The sequence below is a fragment of the Dama dama genome, chromosome 22 (assembly GCF_033118175.1).
Source record: "Dama dama isolate Ldn47 chromosome 22, ASM3311817v1, whole genome shotgun sequence".
Classification (NCBI taxonomy): domain Eukaryota; kingdom Metazoa; phylum Chordata; class Mammalia; order Artiodactyla; family Cervidae; genus Dama; species Dama dama.
In genome coordinates this window covers 42,557,141-42,578,462 of record NC_083702.1, presented here as the reverse complement: position 1 = coordinate 42,578,462, position 21,322 = coordinate 42,557,141, and the positions used below count along the sequence as shown (strand labels likewise).

Here is a 21,322-nt window from a genome sequence, read left to right as displayed (position 1 = left end):
GCCCAATGAACTCTTCAATCTGGCTATTCCTGAGTTATATCTTCTTTTAATAAACTGGTAAATAAACAAGTTTCCTGAGTTCTATAGGCTTGTCTGGCAAAGTAATCCAGTTTTCATTCCAATCCCAAAGAAAGGCAATTCCAAAGAATGCTCAAACTACCACACAGTTGCACTCATCTCACACGCTAGTAAAGTAATGCTCAAAATTCTCCAAGCCAGGCTTCAGCAATAATGAACCGTGAGCTTCCAGATGTTCAAGCTGGTTTTAGAAAAGGCAGAGGAACCAGAGATCAAATTGGCAACATCTGCTGGATCATCGAAAAAGCATCCAGATGTTTCCAGAAAAACATCTATTTCTGCTTTATTGACTATGCCAAAGCCTTTGACTGTGTGGATCACATTAAACTGTGGACAATTCTGAAAGAGATGGGAAAACCAGACCACCTGACCTGCCTCTTGAGAAACCTGTATGCAGGTCAGCAAGCAACAGTTAGAACTGGACATGGGACAACAGACTGGTTCCAAATAGGAAAAGGAGTATGTCAAGGCTGTATATTGTCACCCTGCTTATTTAACTTATATGCGGAGTACATCATGAGAAATGTTGGGCTGGATGAAGCACAAGCTGGAATCAAGATTGCTGGGAGAAATATCAATAACTTCAGATATGCAGATGACACCACCCTTATGGCAGAAAGTGAAGAGGAACTAAAGAGTCTCTTGATGAAAGTGAAAGAGGAGAGTGAAAAAAGAAAAAAAAAAAGTTGGCTTAAAGCTCAACATTCAGAAAACTAAGATCATGGCATCTGGTCCCATCACTTCATGGGAAATAGATGGGGAGTCAGTGGAAACAGTGTCAGACTTTTTTTTTTTGTGGGGGGGGGCGCTCCAAAATCACTGCAGATGGTGATTGCACACATGAAATTAAAAGACACTTACTCCTTGGAAGGAAAGTTATGACCAACCTAGATAGCATATTAAAAAGCAGAGACATTACTTTGCTAACAAAGGTCCGTTTGGTTAAGGCTATGGTTTTTCCAGTGGTCATGTATGGATGTGAGAGTTGGACTGTGAAGAAAGCTGAGTGCTGAAAAATTGATGCTTTTGAACTGTGGTGTTGGAGAAGACTCATGAGAGTCCCTTGGACTGCAAGGAGATCCAACCAGTCCATCCTAAAGGAGATCAGTCCTGGTGTTCATTGGAAGGACTGATGCTGAAGCTGAAACTCCAATACTTTGGCCACATCGTGCGAAGAGTTGACTCATTGGAAAAGACTCTGATGCTGTGAGAGATTGGGAGCAGGAGGAGAAGGGGACGACAGAGGATGAGATGGCTGGATCACATCACCGACTCGAACGACATGAATTTGAGCAAACTCTGGGAGTTGGTGATGGACAGGGAGGCCTGACATGCTGCAATTCATGAGGTCGCAAAGAGTCGGACACGACTGAGCGACTGAACTAAACTGAACTGAAGGAGTAGGTGGTGGGAACCTCCTCCAATCTTTTGCCAGTTGGTCTGAATCCCACAGGTGACAACCTGTGTTTGCTACTGGCATCAGAAGGGAGAGGGACAATGTTTTGGGACTGAGCCCTTAACCTGTGGAATTTGATGCCACCTCCAGGTAGGCAAACATCAGAATTGAGTTGAATTTTAAGAACACCCAGTTGGTATCCACAGAATTGTTAGTGGTTTGTGAATCACCCCTCCTCCCACACACACATTGAAATTTGGTAAAAGAACCTAAAAATAGGGGATATTTTCAGTTATAGACTGAAAACTGTTTCTGTCCTTTCTCCCACCCCGCATTGTCCTGCAGTCTCCTTATATCTTGGCTTTGGCTCCAACTGAGCAGAACTTAGCCACTAAAGAAGTTAACTGGGTTAAAATATCCAGAAAAAATATATAAGTGGGGCTTGAAATATATGAAGAATATGAAGCAAATCATAGGCTTCCTTCATTTCAAAATTGTAGTTAATAATCAGGAAGCATATTGATGTTATATTTCTTCTCTTTTACTCAAGTTATAGTGCTAAAAATAAACTGCAAAATATAAAATATCACACATTCCTCATCAATGGAATATAAATGGAAAATATAATCAATGAGGCTTTAGCTTCAATTGAAAAATGAAGGAAAAATTAGTAAACAATAAAAACAGAATTATTTCAATTTCTGAATGGATTTGCATCAGCAACAGATTGAGAATTAAACCAGAACCATTTTATCTCACTAATTACAGAAATATAAAACTACCAATCATTTTCCTATCAGGTCAATGAAAATAAAAATAAAATAGTATTTCTCTGAAATTGTAGGAACTGGTAAGCTTATATGATGTTTTTATTAGTGAGTCTGAGTTCTGTTTTGAAATATCTATTGTTGTTGTTGTTGTTCAGTTGTTAAATCATGTCCGACTCTTCGAGAACCCATGAACTGAGGCACACCAGGATTCTCTGTCCATCACTATCTCCCTAAGTGTGTTTAAACTCATGTCCACTGAGCCAGTGATGCCATCCAACCATCTCATCCTCTGTCACCCCCTTCTCCTCTTGCCCTCAATTTTCCCCAGCATCAGGGACTTTTCCAATGAGTCAGCTCCTCGCATCAGGTGGCCAAAGTATCGGAGTTTCAGCTTTAGCATCAGTTCTTCCAATAAATATTCAGGGGGGATTTCCTTTAGGACTGACTGGTTTGATCTTCTTGCTGTGCAAGGGGCTCTCAAGAGTCTTCTCCAACACCACAGGTCTTAAGCATCAATTCTTCAGCGATCAGCCTTTATGGTCCAGCACTCATGGTCCAACTCTCATGGTCCAGCTCATCCCAAGAAAGTGAAATCTGATCCTGTTTCCACATTTCCCCCATCTATTTGCCATGAAGTGATAGGATCTAGTTTTATGTTGAGTTTTAAGCAGGCTTTTTCACTATCCTCTTTCACTTTCATCAAGAGGTTCTTTAGTTCCTCTTCACTTTCTGCCATTAAAGGGGTATCATCTGCATACCTGAGGTTGTTGATATTTCTCCCAAACATCTCAATTCCAGCTTGTGATTCATCTAGCCTGGCATTTTGCATGATGTACTCTTCATATAAGTTAAATAAGAAACATAGCAATGTACAGCTTTGTTGTACTTTCCCAATTTTGAACTGGTCAGTTTTTCCATACATGTGGGCTTCCCTGGTGGTTCAGTATAAAGAATCTGCCTGCATGAAGGAACCCCAGGAGATATAGATTCAATCCCTGGGTTGGGAAGATCCCCTGCAGGAGCGCATGGCAACCTACTCCAGTATTCTTGTCTGGAGAATCCCATGGGCAGAGGAGCCTGGCAGGCTACAGTCAATAAGGTTTCAAAGAGTTGGACACAACTGATGTGACATAGCATGCACAAATACATATAGTTTTTCCATGTCCAGTTCTAACTGTTGCTTCTTGACCTGCATATGGGTTTCTCAGGAGACAGGTAAGGTGGTCTGGTATACCCATATCTTTAAGAATTTTCCACAGTTTGTTGTGACCCACACTGTCAAAGTCTTTAGTCAATGAAGCAGAAGTAGATGTTTTTCTGGAACCCCCTTGCTTTCTCCACGATCCAACAAATGTTGGCAATTTGATCTCTGGTTCCTCTGCCTTTTCTAAATTCAGCTTGAACATCTGGAATTTCACAGTTCACATACTGTTGAAGCCTGACTTGGAGAATTTTGAGCATTACTTTGCTAGCATGTGAGATGAGTGCAATTGTGCAGTAATTTGAACATTCTTTGACATTATCCTTCTTTAGGATTGGAATGAAATCGGACCTTTTCCAGCCCTATGGCCACTGCCGAATTTTCCAAATTGGCTGATATATTGAGTGTAGCACTTTAACAGCAGTGATATCTTTTAGGGTTTTAAGTAGGTCAGCTGGAATTCTATCACCTCTACTAACTTTGTTCATAGTAAGGCTTCCTAAGGCTCACTTTACTTCCCACTCCAGAATTTCTGGCTCTACATGAGTGACCACACCACAGTGCTTCTCTGGGTCATTAACACCTTTCTGAGTATTCTTGCCATTTCTTCTTAATCTTCTGCTTCTATTAAGTCCTTACAATTTCTGTCCTTTATTGTGCCCATTCTTCTATGAAATATTACCTTTATATCTCTAATTTCTTGGAGAGACCTCTCATCTTTCCCATTCCACTATTTCCTCCTATTTATTTGAATCATTCATTTAAGAAGGCCTTCTTGTCTCACCTTGTTATTTTCTGGAATTCTACATTCAGTTGGGTATATCTTTCCCTTTCTCCTTTGCCCTTCACTTCTGTTCTTTCCTGAGCTATTTGTAAAGCCTCCTCAGACAACCACTTTGCCTTCTTGCATTTCTTTTTCTCTGGAATAGTTTTGTCACTGCCCCCTGTACAGTGTTACAAATCTCTGCCTTATTCAGGCACTCTATCAGATCTACTCCCTTGAATCTATTTGTTACCTCCACTGTATATCACAAGGGATTTGACTTAGGTCTTACCATGAATGACTAACACTTTCACTGAATGATCTAGTGGTTTTCCTTACATTCTTCCATTTAAGCTTGAGTTTTGCAATAAGGAGCTCATGACTTGGGCCAACTTCAGGTCTTGTTTTAGCTGACTGTATATAGCTTTCCATTTTCAGCTGCAAAGAACATAATTGATCTGATTTTCATATTGACCACCTGGTCATGTACATGTCTCTTGGTATGTTGGAAAATGGTGTTTGCTATGACCAGTGTGTTCTCTTGGAAAAACCCTGTTAAACTTTGTCTTGCTTCATTTTGTACTCATAGGCCTAACTTCCTGGTTATTCTGGGTATCTTTTGACTTCCTACTTTTGCATTCCAATCCGATATAATGAAAAAGACATCTTTTGCTTTTTGTTCTAGAAGGTGTGGTAGGTTTTCATAGAACCAGTCAGCTTCAACTGCTTCACCATTAGTGGTTGGGGCACAGACTTGGATTACTGTGATATTGAATAATTTGTCTTGGAAGTGAACTGAGATCATTTTGTCTGAGCTTGCACCCAAGTACTGCATTTCAGAATATTTTGTTGACTATGAGGGCTACTCCATTTCTTCTAAGGGATTCTTGCCCACAGTAGTAGATATAATGATCATCTGAATTAAATTTTCCCATTCCTGTCCATTTCAGTTCACTGATTCCTAAGATATCAATGTTCACTCTTTCCATCTCCTATTTGACCACTTCCAATTTACCTTGATTCATGGAGCTAACATTCCAGGTTCCTATGCAATATTGTTCTTTATAGCATTGGACTTTACTTCCATCACCAGGCGCATCCACAACTGAGTATCATTTCCGCTTTGGCTCCGCTGCTTTATTCTTTCTGGAGCTATTAGTAACTGTTCTCTGCTCTTCCCCAGTAGCATATTGGACACCTTTTGCTCTTGGGGGCTTATGTTATGGTGTCATATCTTTTTACCTTTTCATACTGTTCATGGGATTCTCAAGGCAAGAATACTGGAGTGGGTTATCATTTCCTCCTCCAGTGAAATTCTATATTTTATTCTATATTTAAAATTCTATACTTTATGATTACTTAAGAGATATTTTTGTTTATTAGTGCTTGGAATGGACAGAGTCACACCAAACTGAGGTTACTGGTTGCTTTCGAGGAGTGGTGTGTCCTCCTGGATTTACAAAGGTGATTAAAATAAATTAGATTTGTTCTTTAGTGTGCTAGGGCTTCCATAACCAAGTACTACAATGGGTCACTTAAGGAACAGAAAGTTACTCCTCAGAGTTTTGAAAACTAGAAGTCTCAGATAAGTTGTCAGGAGGGTTGATTTCTTCTGAGTCCTCTCCCCATTGGCTTCTTGATGGCTACCTTCTCCCTGGGTCCTTACATGGTCTTCCTTCTATGACTGTCTTTGTCTTAATCTCCTCATCTTATAAGGACCTCAGATATATTGTGCTAGGGCTCATTCATATGACCTCATTTTGCCTTAATTACTAATTTAAGAGGCACATCTCCAAATACAGTCATATTCTGAGGTCCTGAGTGTTAGGACTTTGACATATGAATTTGGAGGTGGTGGAGGGACAGACACAGTTCAGTCTATGTTTTATCCCTAACATCTTTTATTTAAAACAGAGAAACAAAAGAAATTAAGAGTTACACTTGACACTGATGCTAAACAAAGTTGTGAAATAAAAGTATATCGTTATCTAAGTCTAGAAAAGTTCTTCATGGGATATCTATTTACTCTTCCAAACTTTAAGAGTGCTACAGCACCAGATTGCTAACATTTTAAGAAGGTGAAAATGGAAGTTGGTAGAGGGATATTCTTAACATGTTTCAATGGATTTTACTTTTTGAAACAGTTGTCAACGTACAGAAACATTTGGGAAGACAGTACAGAGTTTCCATATTCCCCACACTCAGTTGCTCCTATTATTAACATTTTACATTAGTATGTGAAACACTAATGTGTTTGGTTACAGTTGCTGAACTAGTATTGATACATTGTTTACTGAAGTCCATACTTTATTCAGATTTACTTTTTCATAATTTTTTTTTTTTTTTTTAATTCCAGGAGTCTATCTAGGATAATTCCATCTAGATTCAGTTCAGTTCAGTTCAGTTGCTCAGTCGTGTCCGACTCTTTGCAACCCCATGAACCGCAGCATGCCAGGCCTCCCTGTCCATCACCAGTTCCCGGAGTTCACCCAAACCCGTGTCCATAGAGTCGGTGATGCCATACAAGCATCTCATCCTCTATCGTCTCCTTCTCCTCCTGCCCTCAATCTTTCCCAGCAACAGGGTCTTTTCAAATGAGTCAGCTATTCACATCAGGTGGCCAAGTATTGGAGTTTCAGCTTCAACATCAGTCTTTCCAATGAACACCCAGGACTGATCTCCTTTAGGATGGACTGATTGGATCTCCTTGCAGTCCAAGGAACTCTCAAGAATTTTCTCCAACACCACAGTTCAAAAGCATCAATTCTTCTGCGCTCAGCTTTCTTTATAGTCAAACTCTCATATCCATACATGACCACTGGAAAAACCATAGCCTTGATTAGATGGACCTTAGTTGGCAAAGTAATGTCTCTGCCCTTTAATATGCTGTCTAGGTTGGTCATCACTTTCCTTCCAAGGAGTAAGCATCTTTTAATTTCATGGCTGCAGTCACCATTTGTACTGATTTTGGAGCCCAGAAAAATAAAGTCAGCCACTGTTTCCACTGTTTCCCCATCTATTTCCCATGAAGTGATGGGACCAGATGCCATGATCTTCTTTTTCACTCTCCTTTTTCACTTTCATCAAGAGGCTCTTTAGTTCTTCTTCACTTTCAGCCATAAGGATGGTGTCATCTGCATATCTGAGGTTATTGATATTTCTCCTGGCAATCTTGATTCCAGCTTGTGCTTCTTCCAGCCCAGCATTTCTCATGATGTAGGCTGCATATAAGTTAAATAAGCAGGGTGACAATATACAGCCTTGACATACTCCTTTTCCTATCTGGAACCAGTCTTTTGTTCCACATCCAGTTCTAGCTGTTGCTTGCTGACCTGCATACAGGTTTCTCAAGAGGCAGGTCAGGTGGTCTGGTATTCCCATCTTTTTCAGAATCTTCCACTGTTTATTATGAACTACACAGTCAAAGGCTTTGACATAGTCAATAAAGCAGAAATAGATGTTTTTCTGGAACTCTCTTATTTTTTCGATGATCCTGCAGATGTTGGCAATTTGATCTCTGGTTCCTCTGCCTTTTCTAAAACCAGCTTGAACATCTGGACAAGAGTGAACATCGACATTCTAGGAATCAGCGAACTAAGATGGACTGGAATGGGTGAATTTAACTCAGATGACCATTATATCTACTACTGTGGGCAGGAATCCCTTGGAAGAAATGCAGTAGCCATCATAGTCAACAAAACAGTCTGAAATGCAGTACTTGGATACAATCTCAAAAATGACAGAATGATCTCTGTTTGTTTCCAAGGTAAACCATTCAATATCACAGTAATCCAAGTCTATGCCCCGACCAGTAATGTTGAAGAAACTGAAGTTGAACAGTTCGATGAAGATCTACAAGACCTTCTAGAACTAACACCCAAAAAAGATGTCCTTTTCATTATAGGGGACTGGAATGCAAAAGTAGGAAATAGAAACACCTGGAGTAACAGGCAAATTTGGCCTTGGAGTGCAGCATGAAGCAGGGCAAAGGCTAATAGAGTTTTGCCAAGAGAACGCACTGGTCATAGCAAACACCCTCTTCCAACAACACAAGAGAAGACTCTACACATGGACATCACCAGATGCTGGACACCGAAATCAGATTGATTATATTCTTTGCAGGCAAAGATGGAGAAGGTCTATACAGTCAGCAAAAACAAGACCGGGAGCTGACTGTGGCTCAGATCATGAACTCCTTATTGCCAAATTCAGACTGAAATTGAAGAAAGTGGAGAAAACCACTAGACCATTCAGGTATGACCTAAATCAAATCCCTTATGACTATACAGTGGAAGTGAGAAATAGATTTAAGGGACTAGATCTGATAGACAGAGTGCCTGATGAACTATGGATGGAGGTTCATGACATTGTACAGGAGACAGGGATCAAGAGCACCACCAAGAAAAAGAAATGCAAAAAAGCAAAATGGCTGTCTGAAGAGGCCTTACAAATAGCTGTGAAAAGAGGGGAAGCAAAAAGCAAAGGAGAAAAGGAAAGATATTCCCATTTGAATACAGAGTTACAAAGAATAGCAAGGAGAGATAAAAAAGCCTTCCTCAGTGATCAATGCAAAGAAATAGAGGAAAACAACAAAATGGGAAAGACTAGAAATCTGTTCAAGAAAATTAGAGATACCAAGGGAACATTTCATGCAAAGATAGGCACAATAAAGGACAGAAATGGTAGGGAACTAACAGAAGCAGAAGATATTAAGAAGAGGTGGCAGGAATATACAGAAGAACTGTACAAAAAAGATCTTGATGACCCAGATAATCACAATGGTGTGATCACTCACCTAGAGCCAGACATCCTGGAATGTGAAGTCAAGTGGGCCTTAGGAAGCATCACTATGAACAAAGCTAGTGGAGGTATGGAATTCCAGTTGAGCTATTTCAAATCCTGAAAGACGATGCTGTGAAAGTGCTGCCTTCAATATGCCAGCAAATTTGGAAAACTCAGCAGTGGCCACAGGACTGGAAAAGGTCAGCTTTCATTCCAATCCCAAAGAAAGGCAATGCCAAAGAATGCTCAAACTACCACACAATTGCATTCATCTCACATGCTAGTAAAATAGTGCTTAAAATTCTCCAAGCCAGGCTTCAATAATATGTGAACCACAAACTTCCAGATGTTCAAGCTGGTTTTAGAAAAAGCAGAGGAACCAGAGATCAAATTGTCATCTAAATTATCATATCACATTCAATTATCATGTCTCCTTTGTCTCTTTGGGTTATGACAGTATGACAGTTTCTCAGACTTCCTTTTTTTTGACAACATTGGGTTTTGAAGAGTACTGGTCAGGTGTTCCGTAGAATGTGCCTATACTTGAAAATTCATATTTTTTTTTTCATGATTAGATCTGGGTTATTAATTTGGGAAAGAAGATTACAGAAGTAAAGTCCCATATTCATCACATCATATCAAGGCTATCACATCAATTTGGGAAAGAAGATCACAGAAGTAAGTCCCATATTCATCACATCATATCAAGGCTATCACATCAATTTGGGAAAGAAGATCACAGAAATAAAGTTCCATATTCATCACATCATATCAAGGCTATCAATGATTTGTTACTGTTGATGTTCCCCTTGATCATCTGGATGAGGTTGTATTTTTCAGATGTCACCTGTGTAAAATTATACCATTTTGCCCCTTTTCGTACAAAAGGTACTTATTAGGTACTCACTAGGAGGAAGTACTCTTTAGGAGGAAGTCACTTTGTACATCCCACAGTTAAGGAGTGGAGAGCTGTTTTCCACTTCCTTGAGGGCTGAGTATCTACATAAACTCCTTGGCATGATTTTGCATGAGAGATTTGTGACTTCTCTCCCATTTATTTATTTATATAATCTTATTAACTTTTTATTGTATTCCTTTTATTTTACAGATATATTAATTTTGTAATTATTTTAAAATAAGAATATTTTAAAATTCCTTAGCAAATTATTAACCAATTTTGGACTTCAGAAGTTAGGAACACTCAAGCTTATTAGGAAGGACCTATGGAGTTTGAAGAGGGGTTTCGCAGGTAGCGCAGTGGAAAAGAATTAACTCCTGCTAATGCAGGAAGTGCAAAAGATGCATGCTGGTTTGATTCCTGGGTTAGGAAGATCCCTGGAGTAGGAAATGGCAACCTGCTCCAGTATTCTTTCCTGGAAAATTCCATGAACAAAAGAGCCTCGTGGGTCCATGGAGACACAAAGAGTCCAACATGACTGAGTGAGTACATACACATACATGGAGTTTGAAAATACAACACATTGTGTACTCATTCTCTGTTAGTAATGTGGCCCAGGTGGCGCTAGTGGTAAAGATGCTGCTTTCCAGTGCAAGAGACATAAGAGACATGAGTTCAATCCCTGGGTTGGGAAGGTTTCCAGGAGAAGGGCATGGCAACCCACTCCCGTATTCTTGCCTGGAGAATCCTATGGACAGAGGAGCCTGGCAGGCTACGATCCATAGGGTCACAAAGAGTCAGACACGGCTGAAGCTGCTTAGCACACACACATTCTCATTTAGACCATAGAAAGCAGCTTATACAAATATTTAGCATTACTACTGCTTAGAGAGTAAGAAGGTTGCATCTGCAGATCAAAGATGAAGCCAACAGAAGGCTTTCTTGTTGTATACAGTCTCAGAGCATGTTATGCTTCGTGACTTCAAGGTAGGTCGCAAGGAGCTAACCTTCATTTTGCAAACTCTTGGACAACCTTGTACTATACTTGGAAATGATATGTATATATCATGCTTTTCTGGTATACAACTGGAAACTTCCTGGGATAGAATTTTTCAGTTGTTTCCTTTGAATATATATATAGGTAATATATATATATGTAATTGAAGTATAATTGTTTTGCAATATTATGTTAGTTTCCTCTGTACAATGAAGTGAATGAGCTATATGTAAATATACATATTTCCCCTCCCTCTTGGACCTCCTTCCTACCTCCCTCCTTCCCATTTCCCCCCATCCCACCCATCTATGTCATCAGTGGTATAGATGAACCTATTTCCAGTGCAGGAATGAGATGCAAACATAGAGAACAAACATAATTATTAATATTTCCTCCCTACAAAAGTACTTAAAAGTAAATTTTTGAAACTCTAAATCAGCATACTATTAATAATAACCTTAATGTCACATTATCCCCCAATTACTGCTCTATTATATACATTATCAATAACTTAATATTTCTCCTACATTGTAATTTTTTTCCAGATATTTCAGTCAGCCTGTTAGCAGTTGTTGTCAGCTTTTGTGGCCTGGCCTTGTTGGTTGTTTCACTTTTTGTCTTCTGGAAGTTATGCTGGCCTTTCTGGAAGAGCAAACCCATGACTTCCAATGTCAGTACCCTTCCACAGAGCATGTCAAGTGCTCCCACTGAAGTTTTTGAGACTGAAGAGAAAAAAGAGATTAAAGAAAATGGAGAACCAGCACTAAAAGTTATTGAGCCTGCAATAAAAATCAGCCACACTTCCCCTGATATCCCAGCCGAAGTCCAAACTGCTGTAAAAGAACCTTTAGTTAAACATGCACGTGTGCAAAGACAAACAACTGAGCCTACATCTTCATCCCGGTAAGGAAAGATCAAATAAACAAAACTATTTGGGCTGTGTGTCTGTCTGTATTTGTGTGTGTTGTATGTGATTTTCTGAGGGAGAAAAACTGAGGTGGGAAAGGAGAAAAGACAAACAAGAGAAGTGAGAAAGACAGAGAAAAATAAATAATAGAGTAAGGAGGGAATTGATAAGGCAGAATAAATAGGGATGAAGAGAAAGAAATTGAGGACAAAGTCAGACAAGAGTGTGGTACCATGAAAGGTAGAGGTTTCATTAAAATAATCTAATTAGAGATTTATTTATTGGCTTTTTCCTTTGAAATATTTTTGGTTGATTTCCAGTCTTTCAATTTAGTTTAATACAACCAATAAATATCAAGAAATCAGCCATTTGCCTTGTGTTCCATTAAATCATCTACAAGTTCACAATCAAAACCAAGTAACAGAGGCTAATGTTTAGTTTACACTTGTTTAACACCTATACCATAAACTGCTAGAAAATTTCATAGCTTATTGGAACCCATAGACCAAACTATTATGGTAAATTCCACAACAGCTTTGGTGAGTATCATGAGCATAGCAAGAGAGTACATGAAGGAAAGGCAGAGGGAAACCTCCTTAAAGGGATACATTTTAAGGAGGTACAATTTAATTCAGCCTGGAAAAATCAGCAAAAGTTTACTTGAACAAAAACAATTTGCTATAGTGTATTTCAAATTGTGTTAACTGTAAATGGGAAAAAGATTCTTATGAAAAGATTGTTTTCTACTAAGTATGGTCTTCAATCTTTAACATGAAAAACCAGCATGTTATTGTAATAGTAGCACTGTTTCTGATAATAACAGTCTAATAGTAGCAGTGTTTCTCTGATTCCCAGATGTAACAACTAGTTTTACCATAGGGACACGGTAAAAAGCATGGGGGTAAGTGATGTTTTCTGCTAAACAATTGACTTCCTAAAATTGCCTTCCTATCTCTCTAAATCAAAGATGCATTCATGCTTTCTGACATGACATACTTTTTGTGGATTTGGAAATCTATCAAGTTGAAAAACTACAAGGGTCATGTTTGCTACTAGGATTGAAAGAATATTCAATATATCTTTTGTAAAATTTTAAAAAAGGATTGTATCTATAAATAAACCATCTTCTTTCTGAGATAAAATCCAGTGAGATAAGTAAGAATAATTGTTACTTCAGGGATGAAGAACTTTTGGGTAAGGAGGATGGATGGAAGTGTTATACTTTTCAAGCTATTTAAATTTTATAACCTAGATGTGCTTCGTGTTTAGCTATTATGTTGACAGGTTTTCCTGAGTGCTGCATTTATTCACTTTTATGATCCAGTATGCATTAATTTAAATTTATCCATGGATAGTTAACTCTAAAATAATTATTCCATATGCTTCTTCTTTATATTTATAGGAAAAATGCTTTAAAATTATTTCATGTGGTTATTTGATTATCATTACTATCAAAACTTCAAACTGTGGCCAAATATGATATTTAATAAAGCCTTAACATACTCAGAAATTTCAGGGTAAAAATATTCAATTAATCTACAAGATATTTTTTTAAAAATATTGATACTCTCTGTGACTATGTATCAACTTAGTGTTCAGAATTATTCAAATCTTTTAGTGGATAAGCGCACCCCATGTAAGGACACTCAATTAATGAAGATAACTTGGGCTTCTCAGGTGATAATCTGCCTACCAATGCAGGAGACACAGAAATCGTGGGTTTATACCCTGGGTCAGGAAAATGTCTTGGAGGATGAAATGACAACCCACTCCAGTGTTCTTGCCTGGAAAATTCCGTGGACAGAGTAGCCTGGCAGGTTGCAGTCTATGGGGTTGCAAAGAGTTAGACACAACTGAGTGACTGAAGATGTACAATAAGAAAAACTTGCCTTTCTTTGCTCAATTTTTTTTTTAAAAAACCTCGGAAAAATAAAACACTATCTCCAAAATGTTATCTGTTGAATGTAAACAAACAACTTATCCAATTATCACCATCTTCTCTGGTAGCTCAGACGGTAAAGCGTCTGCCTACAATGTGGGAGACCCGGATTCGATCCCTGGGTCAGGAAGATCCCCCTGGAGAAGGAAATGGCAACCCACTCCAGTATTCTTGCCTGGAAAATCCCATGGACTGAGGATCCTGGTAGGCTACAGTCTATGGGGTCACAAAGAGTCGGACACGACTGAGCGACTTCACTTCACTTCACTTCTGGGGAGAATGAAAGAATACATACTGAGAACACAAGTTTGAAGAATTGGTTTTGGATGCAGAATTGCTGTCTAAAAATAAAATACAGCAGAGAGTGACAACATGTCATTTTAGCACTAAATTTTTCAGTCAGTCAGTCATCCAGTCATGTCTGACTCTTTGTCACCCCATGGACTGAAGCCAATGAGGCTCCTGTCCATGGAATACTGGAGTGGGTTGTCATTTCATACTCCAGGAATTTCTAAGTAATTATATGAAATCAAATCAGAAAAAAATCCTTTTTTCTATTAATCCAAAAAACATAAAGATGGCATTGTATGTATGTCTCATATTTTTTAAGAGAAAAAGTATAATACAGATTCATAGTTTTTCTATAAGTTTGATATCATTGGCCTGTTTGAATTTCCTTGTTTATGAGTGGTTGGGGAAGGAAGAAAATGAAATATCATTTTTGAGTGCTTACAGTTTAATCACCATGCCAGCATCCTTCCTGCTAATCCTCTGCCAGCCTGTATGAAGTTAATATTATTAATTATCCCTATTACTTGTGAGTTAACTGAAACCCAGAGAGATTTTAAACATTTCCTAAAGAAATGCAGCTGGTGAATATTAGAACTCACATTTATCCAGATTGATGGAACACATTTTTAGTGTTACAGCCAAGGAGATATGGTTTTTTTCACAATCAAAAATGTTACAAACAAGGACCTGCTATACAGCAAGTTATCTTGATTGCTTTTTCATTCATCCAGTAGTCTTATTAATAGATATAGTCAGTAGATATAACTTTTAAGTATAGTTAGGGTATTCTGCATACTCTGTCTGATCTGTAACTCTAGGGAACTGAAAAAAGCTACCACAACATAATGCAGGAAGATAAGAAACATAAGAAATCACAATATTCAAAATTACAAGCACATACTGTGTGGTGGAAAATGTGGATTTAAGAGAATAGAAAAATCATTACCAGCTGAGGCATGGATCTGAGGCCAAAGGAAACTAGAAATTCACGTAAATGGCAATTTGAAGAGGGTATGCATTCCATATGGAAACATTTTATATGGAAAGACACAGAGTAGGAAATCTTGCTATGAAAACATCAGGTAAGTTACCTTGATCAGAAAATAGAGGTCAATTGAGGACTAATTGAAGATAAAGTCAGTTAGATTTAAAGTCTGAGAAGGGCTTGAAATCATGGACAAAATGTTCAAGGTCTGTCCTGTCAAAAATATTTGTGTCAGAAGTCTCTTGGTTAAAGAGCTGTGTTTAGTACAATTAATTTGACAACAGTTTGTAGGGCAGGCTGTAGAAAAAGACATCTATTTTGAAAGTAATATAGTAGTTCAGGCATGATAAAAATCAGGAAGTTGCAAACAACAACAAAAGGAAAACTGAGAAAAGTTATAAAGGAAGAATCTAAAATTTAATAAAAAATATTGTGACACTTCTATCATTCCAAGTCTATTCCAATCCTAGACTAAAAGCTTGACATTCAAACTTTTGATGTTTGATGTTTTGATGTCTGATGATGCCAAGCTGCCATTTTAATATTTTAGGTCCATATTTCCCCACACATATAGTTCTGCCTTCTTAGGCAGAAAACCTGCTGATATCAATTCTGCATTGCTCTTGACACCTAAACAAAGCACTGTAGAAATTCAGGATATATTTGTTGAATTTAAAAAATCAGTAAATGAATTTGATGACTTCATCTTATCTATCCAAATGGGTCTTTCATGGTTATCAGTTAGAAAGGTGCTTGGTCTTTTTATCATCCTCCTGTAGATCTCAACTGTATTCTTCTGTGCTCGTTTCCCTCATCTAGAATGAAAAACTCTTATTCACTATAAGATCTTTAAGGAAATAAATATTTTTCTATCCAATTATCAGTTATTGTCCTTTAAAGTCATATCTACAGTCTAGCAATTGTTTATTGTCTTAATGTTAATCTCTAGCTGATTGCTATATCTAATAGGATAACTTTTCAGAGAACCAGTGTGTATATAACCTACTTTAATGAGCTCTTTTTCCCATCATTGAAAGACGCTGAGAGTGTTAGTTGCTCAATCATGTCTGACTCTTTATGACCCCATGGACTATAGCCTGCCAGGCTCCTCTGTCTGTGGAGTTCTTCAGGAAAGTATACTGGAGTGGGTAGCCATTCCCTTCTCCAGAGGATCTTCCCAACCCAGTGATTGAACTCAGGACTCCTGCATTGCAGGTGGATCTTTACCATCTGAGTCACCAGGGGAGACCCAATTTCCATCACTGGGTAAGTGCATAATAAGCATCAAGTAAATGATTTTGATTGGTTATCTCTCCACTTTGCTCTGTTAAAGACATCATCAGCTGGTGAGATAATAAGTGCTAATATTCGGAGGAGATTAATGATGGCTAAACCTAGGTCAACTCCCTAGGATTAGTATAAGGAACAATTTTCTGTGCATTCATTACTATTGTGAAATGAGGTGAATTGTAAGTGGCAAAATAATTTGTTGAGGATGAGAAATTATGTTGGTTAATCACTGTTAGAGAGGATTCTAAGTACCTACTGAAAATAGTTAAAGAAATCATTGACTTATATGTACTGATGGATTTACATTAGCCATGGTTTCTTAGAAAAGCAATTCTTAAAGTCATCACAAATAAAGTTAGAAAGAACACTCAGAAATAAATTATGTAAAATTATTTAAAAAATATATAAAACTGGATTTCATAGTTTTCTTTAAGAGACTTTTTAAAAATGAAATCCTTCTCAAAAGATAGCAAAAGTTGCAATTTTCATCCCAAGATACTGAACAGAGTGGGAAACAAGATGTTACACAAATGAAGAATTTAGAAGATATTTAACTAGCTAGGATATCATGACCAGAACAATAGGAGAACCTCAAATCTGTTGTTGTTCACTCACTCAGTGTGCTCAACCCTTTGTGACCCCATGGACTGAAGCACATCAGACTTCCCTGTCCTTCACTATCTCACGGAGTTTACTCAAACTCATGTCCATTGAATTGATGACGCCATCCAACTATTTCATTGTCTGTCACCCCCTTCTCCTCCTGCCCTCATTTCCCAGCATCAGAGTCTTTTCCAATAAGTCAGCTCTTTGGAATCAGGTGTCAAAATATGGGAGGAAGCTTCAGTTTTAGCATCAGTCCTTCCAATGAAAATTCAGGTTGGATTTACTTTCTAATTGTCTGGTTTGACAGCCTTGCTGTTCAAAGGGCCCTCAAGAGTCTTCTCCAGCACCATAATTCTAAAGCATCAATTCTTTGGTGCTCAGCCTCCTTTATGGTCTAACTCTTATACCCATACATGACTCCTGGAGAAATCATAGCTTTGACTATACAAACCGTTGTCAACAAAGTGCTGTCTCTACTTTTAAATATGCAGTCTAGGTTTGTCAAAGCTTTTCTTCAAAGGAGCAAGAATCTTTGAACTTCATGGGTGCAGTCACCATCTGCAGTGATTTTGGAGCCAAATAAAATTAAGCCTGTCATTGTTTCTGCTTTTTCCCCATCTATTTGTCATGCTTAGTGGTAAAGAATCCATCTGCAATGAAGGAGACCTGGGTTCAATCCCTGGGTTAGGAAGATCCCCTGGAGAAGGAAATGACAACCCACTCCAGTATTCTTGCCTGGAGAATCCCATGGACCCAAGAGCCAGGTGGGCTGCAAAGAGGGCTGCAAAGAGTCAGACACAACTGAAGCAACTTATCAAGCACACACAATGGGACTGGATACCATGATCTTTGTGTTTTGAGTGTTGAGTTTTAAGTCAGTGTTTTCACTCTCCTCTTTCACCTTCATCAAGAGATTCTTTAGTTCCTCTTTGCTTTCTGCCATTAGGGTAGTGTCATATGCATATCTGAGGTTTTTGGTATTTCTCCTGGCAGTCTCGATTCCAGCTTGTGATTCTTCCAGCCCAGTATTTTGCATGAAGTGCTCTTCATATAAGCTAAATAAGCCATATCTAGCTCCTTGAAATAACAATTCATAAAATATACTGTACAGATGCTTGAGGTGGTTAAATAATCTCCTTTAGGAAACATATGCTTTTGATATATAATCTAACTTTTGAAATGGAGTGGCTCTTTGAACCAAGGTCAGAGATAAAACCTTATAAGGTATAAAAACTAGGAGATTTTGCTTAAAAACACTGATAAATATTATCTCCTCTTTATAAGCACCGATTATAAATTGGTTAGGGCTTCCCTAGTAGCTCAGCTGGTAAAGAATCTGATTGTAATGCAGGAGACTCTGGTTCAATTCCTGGGTCAGGAAGATCTTCTGGAGAAGGGATAGGCTACCCACTCCAGGATTCTTGGGCTTCCCTGGTGGCTCAGAAGGTAAAGAATCTGCTGCAATGCGGGAGACCTCGTTTCAGTCCCTGGGTTGGGAAGATCCCCTGGAGGAGGGTATGGCAACCCACTCCAGTATTCTTGCATGGAGAATTGCTATGGATAGAGGAGCCTGGGGGGCTACAGTCAGTGGGGTTGCAAAGAGTCAGATGTGACTGAGTGACTAAGCACAGCGCAGCACATAAATTGGTTAGGCACTCTTATTCATAGTACAAATAATTCTTGGGAAGTTGATTTTTATTAGTCATAAGATCTTTTAGTAATCATTTCATACAAACTCTGACAGATATTTCCTGAATCCCAGCTTGTGATTATTATGAAATTCATGAAAAGATTAATAAAACTTATTTTCTGCTATTATAAAGAATATTAGTGGAAGGGTTTGGGATTGGTAGATAAATCTGAAGATAGGATATTTCAATACACTCTTTGCAGTATGCTCAAGGAGTTGTGAAGGTACAGAAGAAGGGCCCCAGAGTGGTAGGTAAATTCATTTGAAGGATTTTAACATTTTTCTTCAAATCCTAGCTGAGCTCACTAGGAGAGAGGCTCATGATAGACATCAACATACTTAAAATTAAGAGACAGCCTAAATGACATGTTGAGCATAGAAAGTTAAAGCTAAAATACATAACATAAGGTCAAAAGACCTTACACAGGATGTAGCAATACCAAACAAAATATTCTTGGTTTTATTATTCTGACAAGATGTTATTGTAAGATTATTATTATTTTTTTAGATTTAGGCTTTTATATTGCTCCATTCTTTTAATATAAAATATTATGTTCTCAGAACTTTATTTGTAGATAAAAAACTACCAAGAAAAATTCCCCAACCTACTTACTTCATATACATTCCTTTCAATATATGATACATCAAAAGCAATTGCTTATCATCTCTTCTTTTGATTTATAAACATTTTTTAACATGATAAAAGGTCAAAGGACAAGTATTTTCTGAATACCAACATTCATTTTATTAACTTCTATTAAAGAACAAGTTTCCTTGAACAGAATAAAGATAAGTTACTCAAATTAATTTTAACCTTTATATTGCATAATTGAGAAGAAAAACAGTTTTTCTCTCCAAACAGCTTTTATTATTATTGGATTGTTAGTCATATAGCTAAAGTTTTCAGGGAAATTTTTTAACTTATTTATTCAACAATATTTATAGAGCAGGGCTTCCATAATGACTCAGGGGTAGAGAATCCATTTGCCAATGCTAGAGTCTTGAGTTTGATCCCTGGGTCAGGAACATAACCTGGAGTAGGAAATGGCAACCCACTCCAGTCTTCTTGCATTCTTGCCTGGACATTCCCATGGACAGAGGAGCCTGGAGGGCTACAGTCCGTGGCGTTGCAAAAGAATCAGACATGACTTAGCAACTAAACAACACCAACAATGGTATGTGCGCGTGCACACATGCACACATGTGTGTGTGTTTATTCAGTTCAGTTCAGTCACTCAGTTGTGTCCGATTCTGTGACCCCATGGACTGCAGCACTCCAGACTTCCCTGTCTATCACCAACTCCCAGACCTTGCTCAAACACATGTCCATCGAGTCGGTGATGCCATGCAATCATCTCATCCTCTGTCATCCCCTTATCCTCCTGCCTTCAATCTTTCCCAACATCAGGGTCTTTTCAAATGAGTCTGTTCTTCACATAGGATGGCCAAAGTGTTGGAGTTTCAGCTTCAACATCAGTCCTTCCAATGAACACCCAGGACTGATCTCCTTTAGGATGGACTGGTTGGATCTCCTTGCAGTCCAAGGGACTCTCAAGAGTCTTCACCAACACCACAGTTCAAAAGCATCAATTCTTCGGCACTCAGCTTTGTTTATAGTCCAACTCTCACATCCATACATGACTACTGGAAAAACCATAGCCTTGACTAGATGGACTTTTGTCAGTAAAGTAATGTCTCTGTTTTCTAGCATACTGTCTAGGCTGGTCATAGCTTTTCTTCCAAGGAGCAAGTGTCTTTTAATTTCATGGCCGCAGTCACCATTTGCAGTGATTTTGCAGCCAAAGAAAATAAAGTCTGACACTGTTTCCATTGTTTCCCCGTCTTTGCCATGAAGTGATGGGACCAGATGCCATGATCCTTGTTTTCTGAATGTTAAGTTTTAAGTCAACTTTTTCATTCTCCTCTTTCACTTTCATCAAGAGGCTCTTTAGTTCTTCTCTTTCTGCCATAAGGGTGGTGTCATCTGCGTATCTGAGGTTATTGATATTTCTCCCAGAAATCTTGATTCCAGCTTGTGCTTCATCCAGTCTGGCATTTTTCATGATGCACTCTGCATATAAGTTAAATAAGGAGGGTGATAATATGCAGCCTTTATGTACTCCTTTTCCGATTTGGAACCAGTCTGTTGTTCCATGTCCAATTCCAAATGTTGCTTCTTGACCTGCATGCAGACTTCTCAGGAGGTCAATAAAGTGGTCTGGTATCCCCATCTCTTGAAGAATTTTCCACAGTTTGCTGTGATCCATACAGTCAAATGCTTTGGCATACTCAATAAAGCAGAGTAGATGGTTTTCTGGAACTCTCTTGCTTTTTTGATGTTCCAACAGATGTTGGTGATTTGATCTCTGATTCCTCTGCTTTTTTGAAATATTTCTTGACCATCTGGAAGATCACAGTTCATGTTCTATTGAAACCTGGCTTGGAGAATTTTGTGTATTACTTTGGTAGCATGTGAGATGAGTGCAATTGTGCAGTAGTTTGAACATTCTTTGGCATTGCATTTCTTTGAATTGGAATGAAAACTGACTTTTTCCAGTTCTGTTGCCACAGCTGAGTTTGCAGTTTGCTCAGCAGTGGCTAAACTCAGCAAACTATATATACATCTTCTGGCTGGATTCAGACCATACTTTGAGGATAGAACACAGAATATGACACATTAGCTTGGGCATATGAGTAAGAAGAGGAAGTCAAGACTGACTGCAATGTTT

General features: G+C 38.4%; 1 protein-coding gene across 1 annotated transcript in view; it reads left to right on the top strand.

The window, feature by feature from the left end:
- The window catches only part of SYT10 (synaptotagmin 10), a 104,645-nt gene that overhangs the window by 21,709 nt on the left and 61,614 nt on the right, over positions 1–21,322 (top strand). Inside the window, exon 2 of the mRNA XM_061124145.1 lies at positions 11,431–11,788. Within this exon, the coding sequence (XP_060980128.1) occupies positions 11,431–11,788 (358 nt within the window). The remainder of the gene's footprint in view (positions 1–11,430; positions 11,789–21,322) is intronic.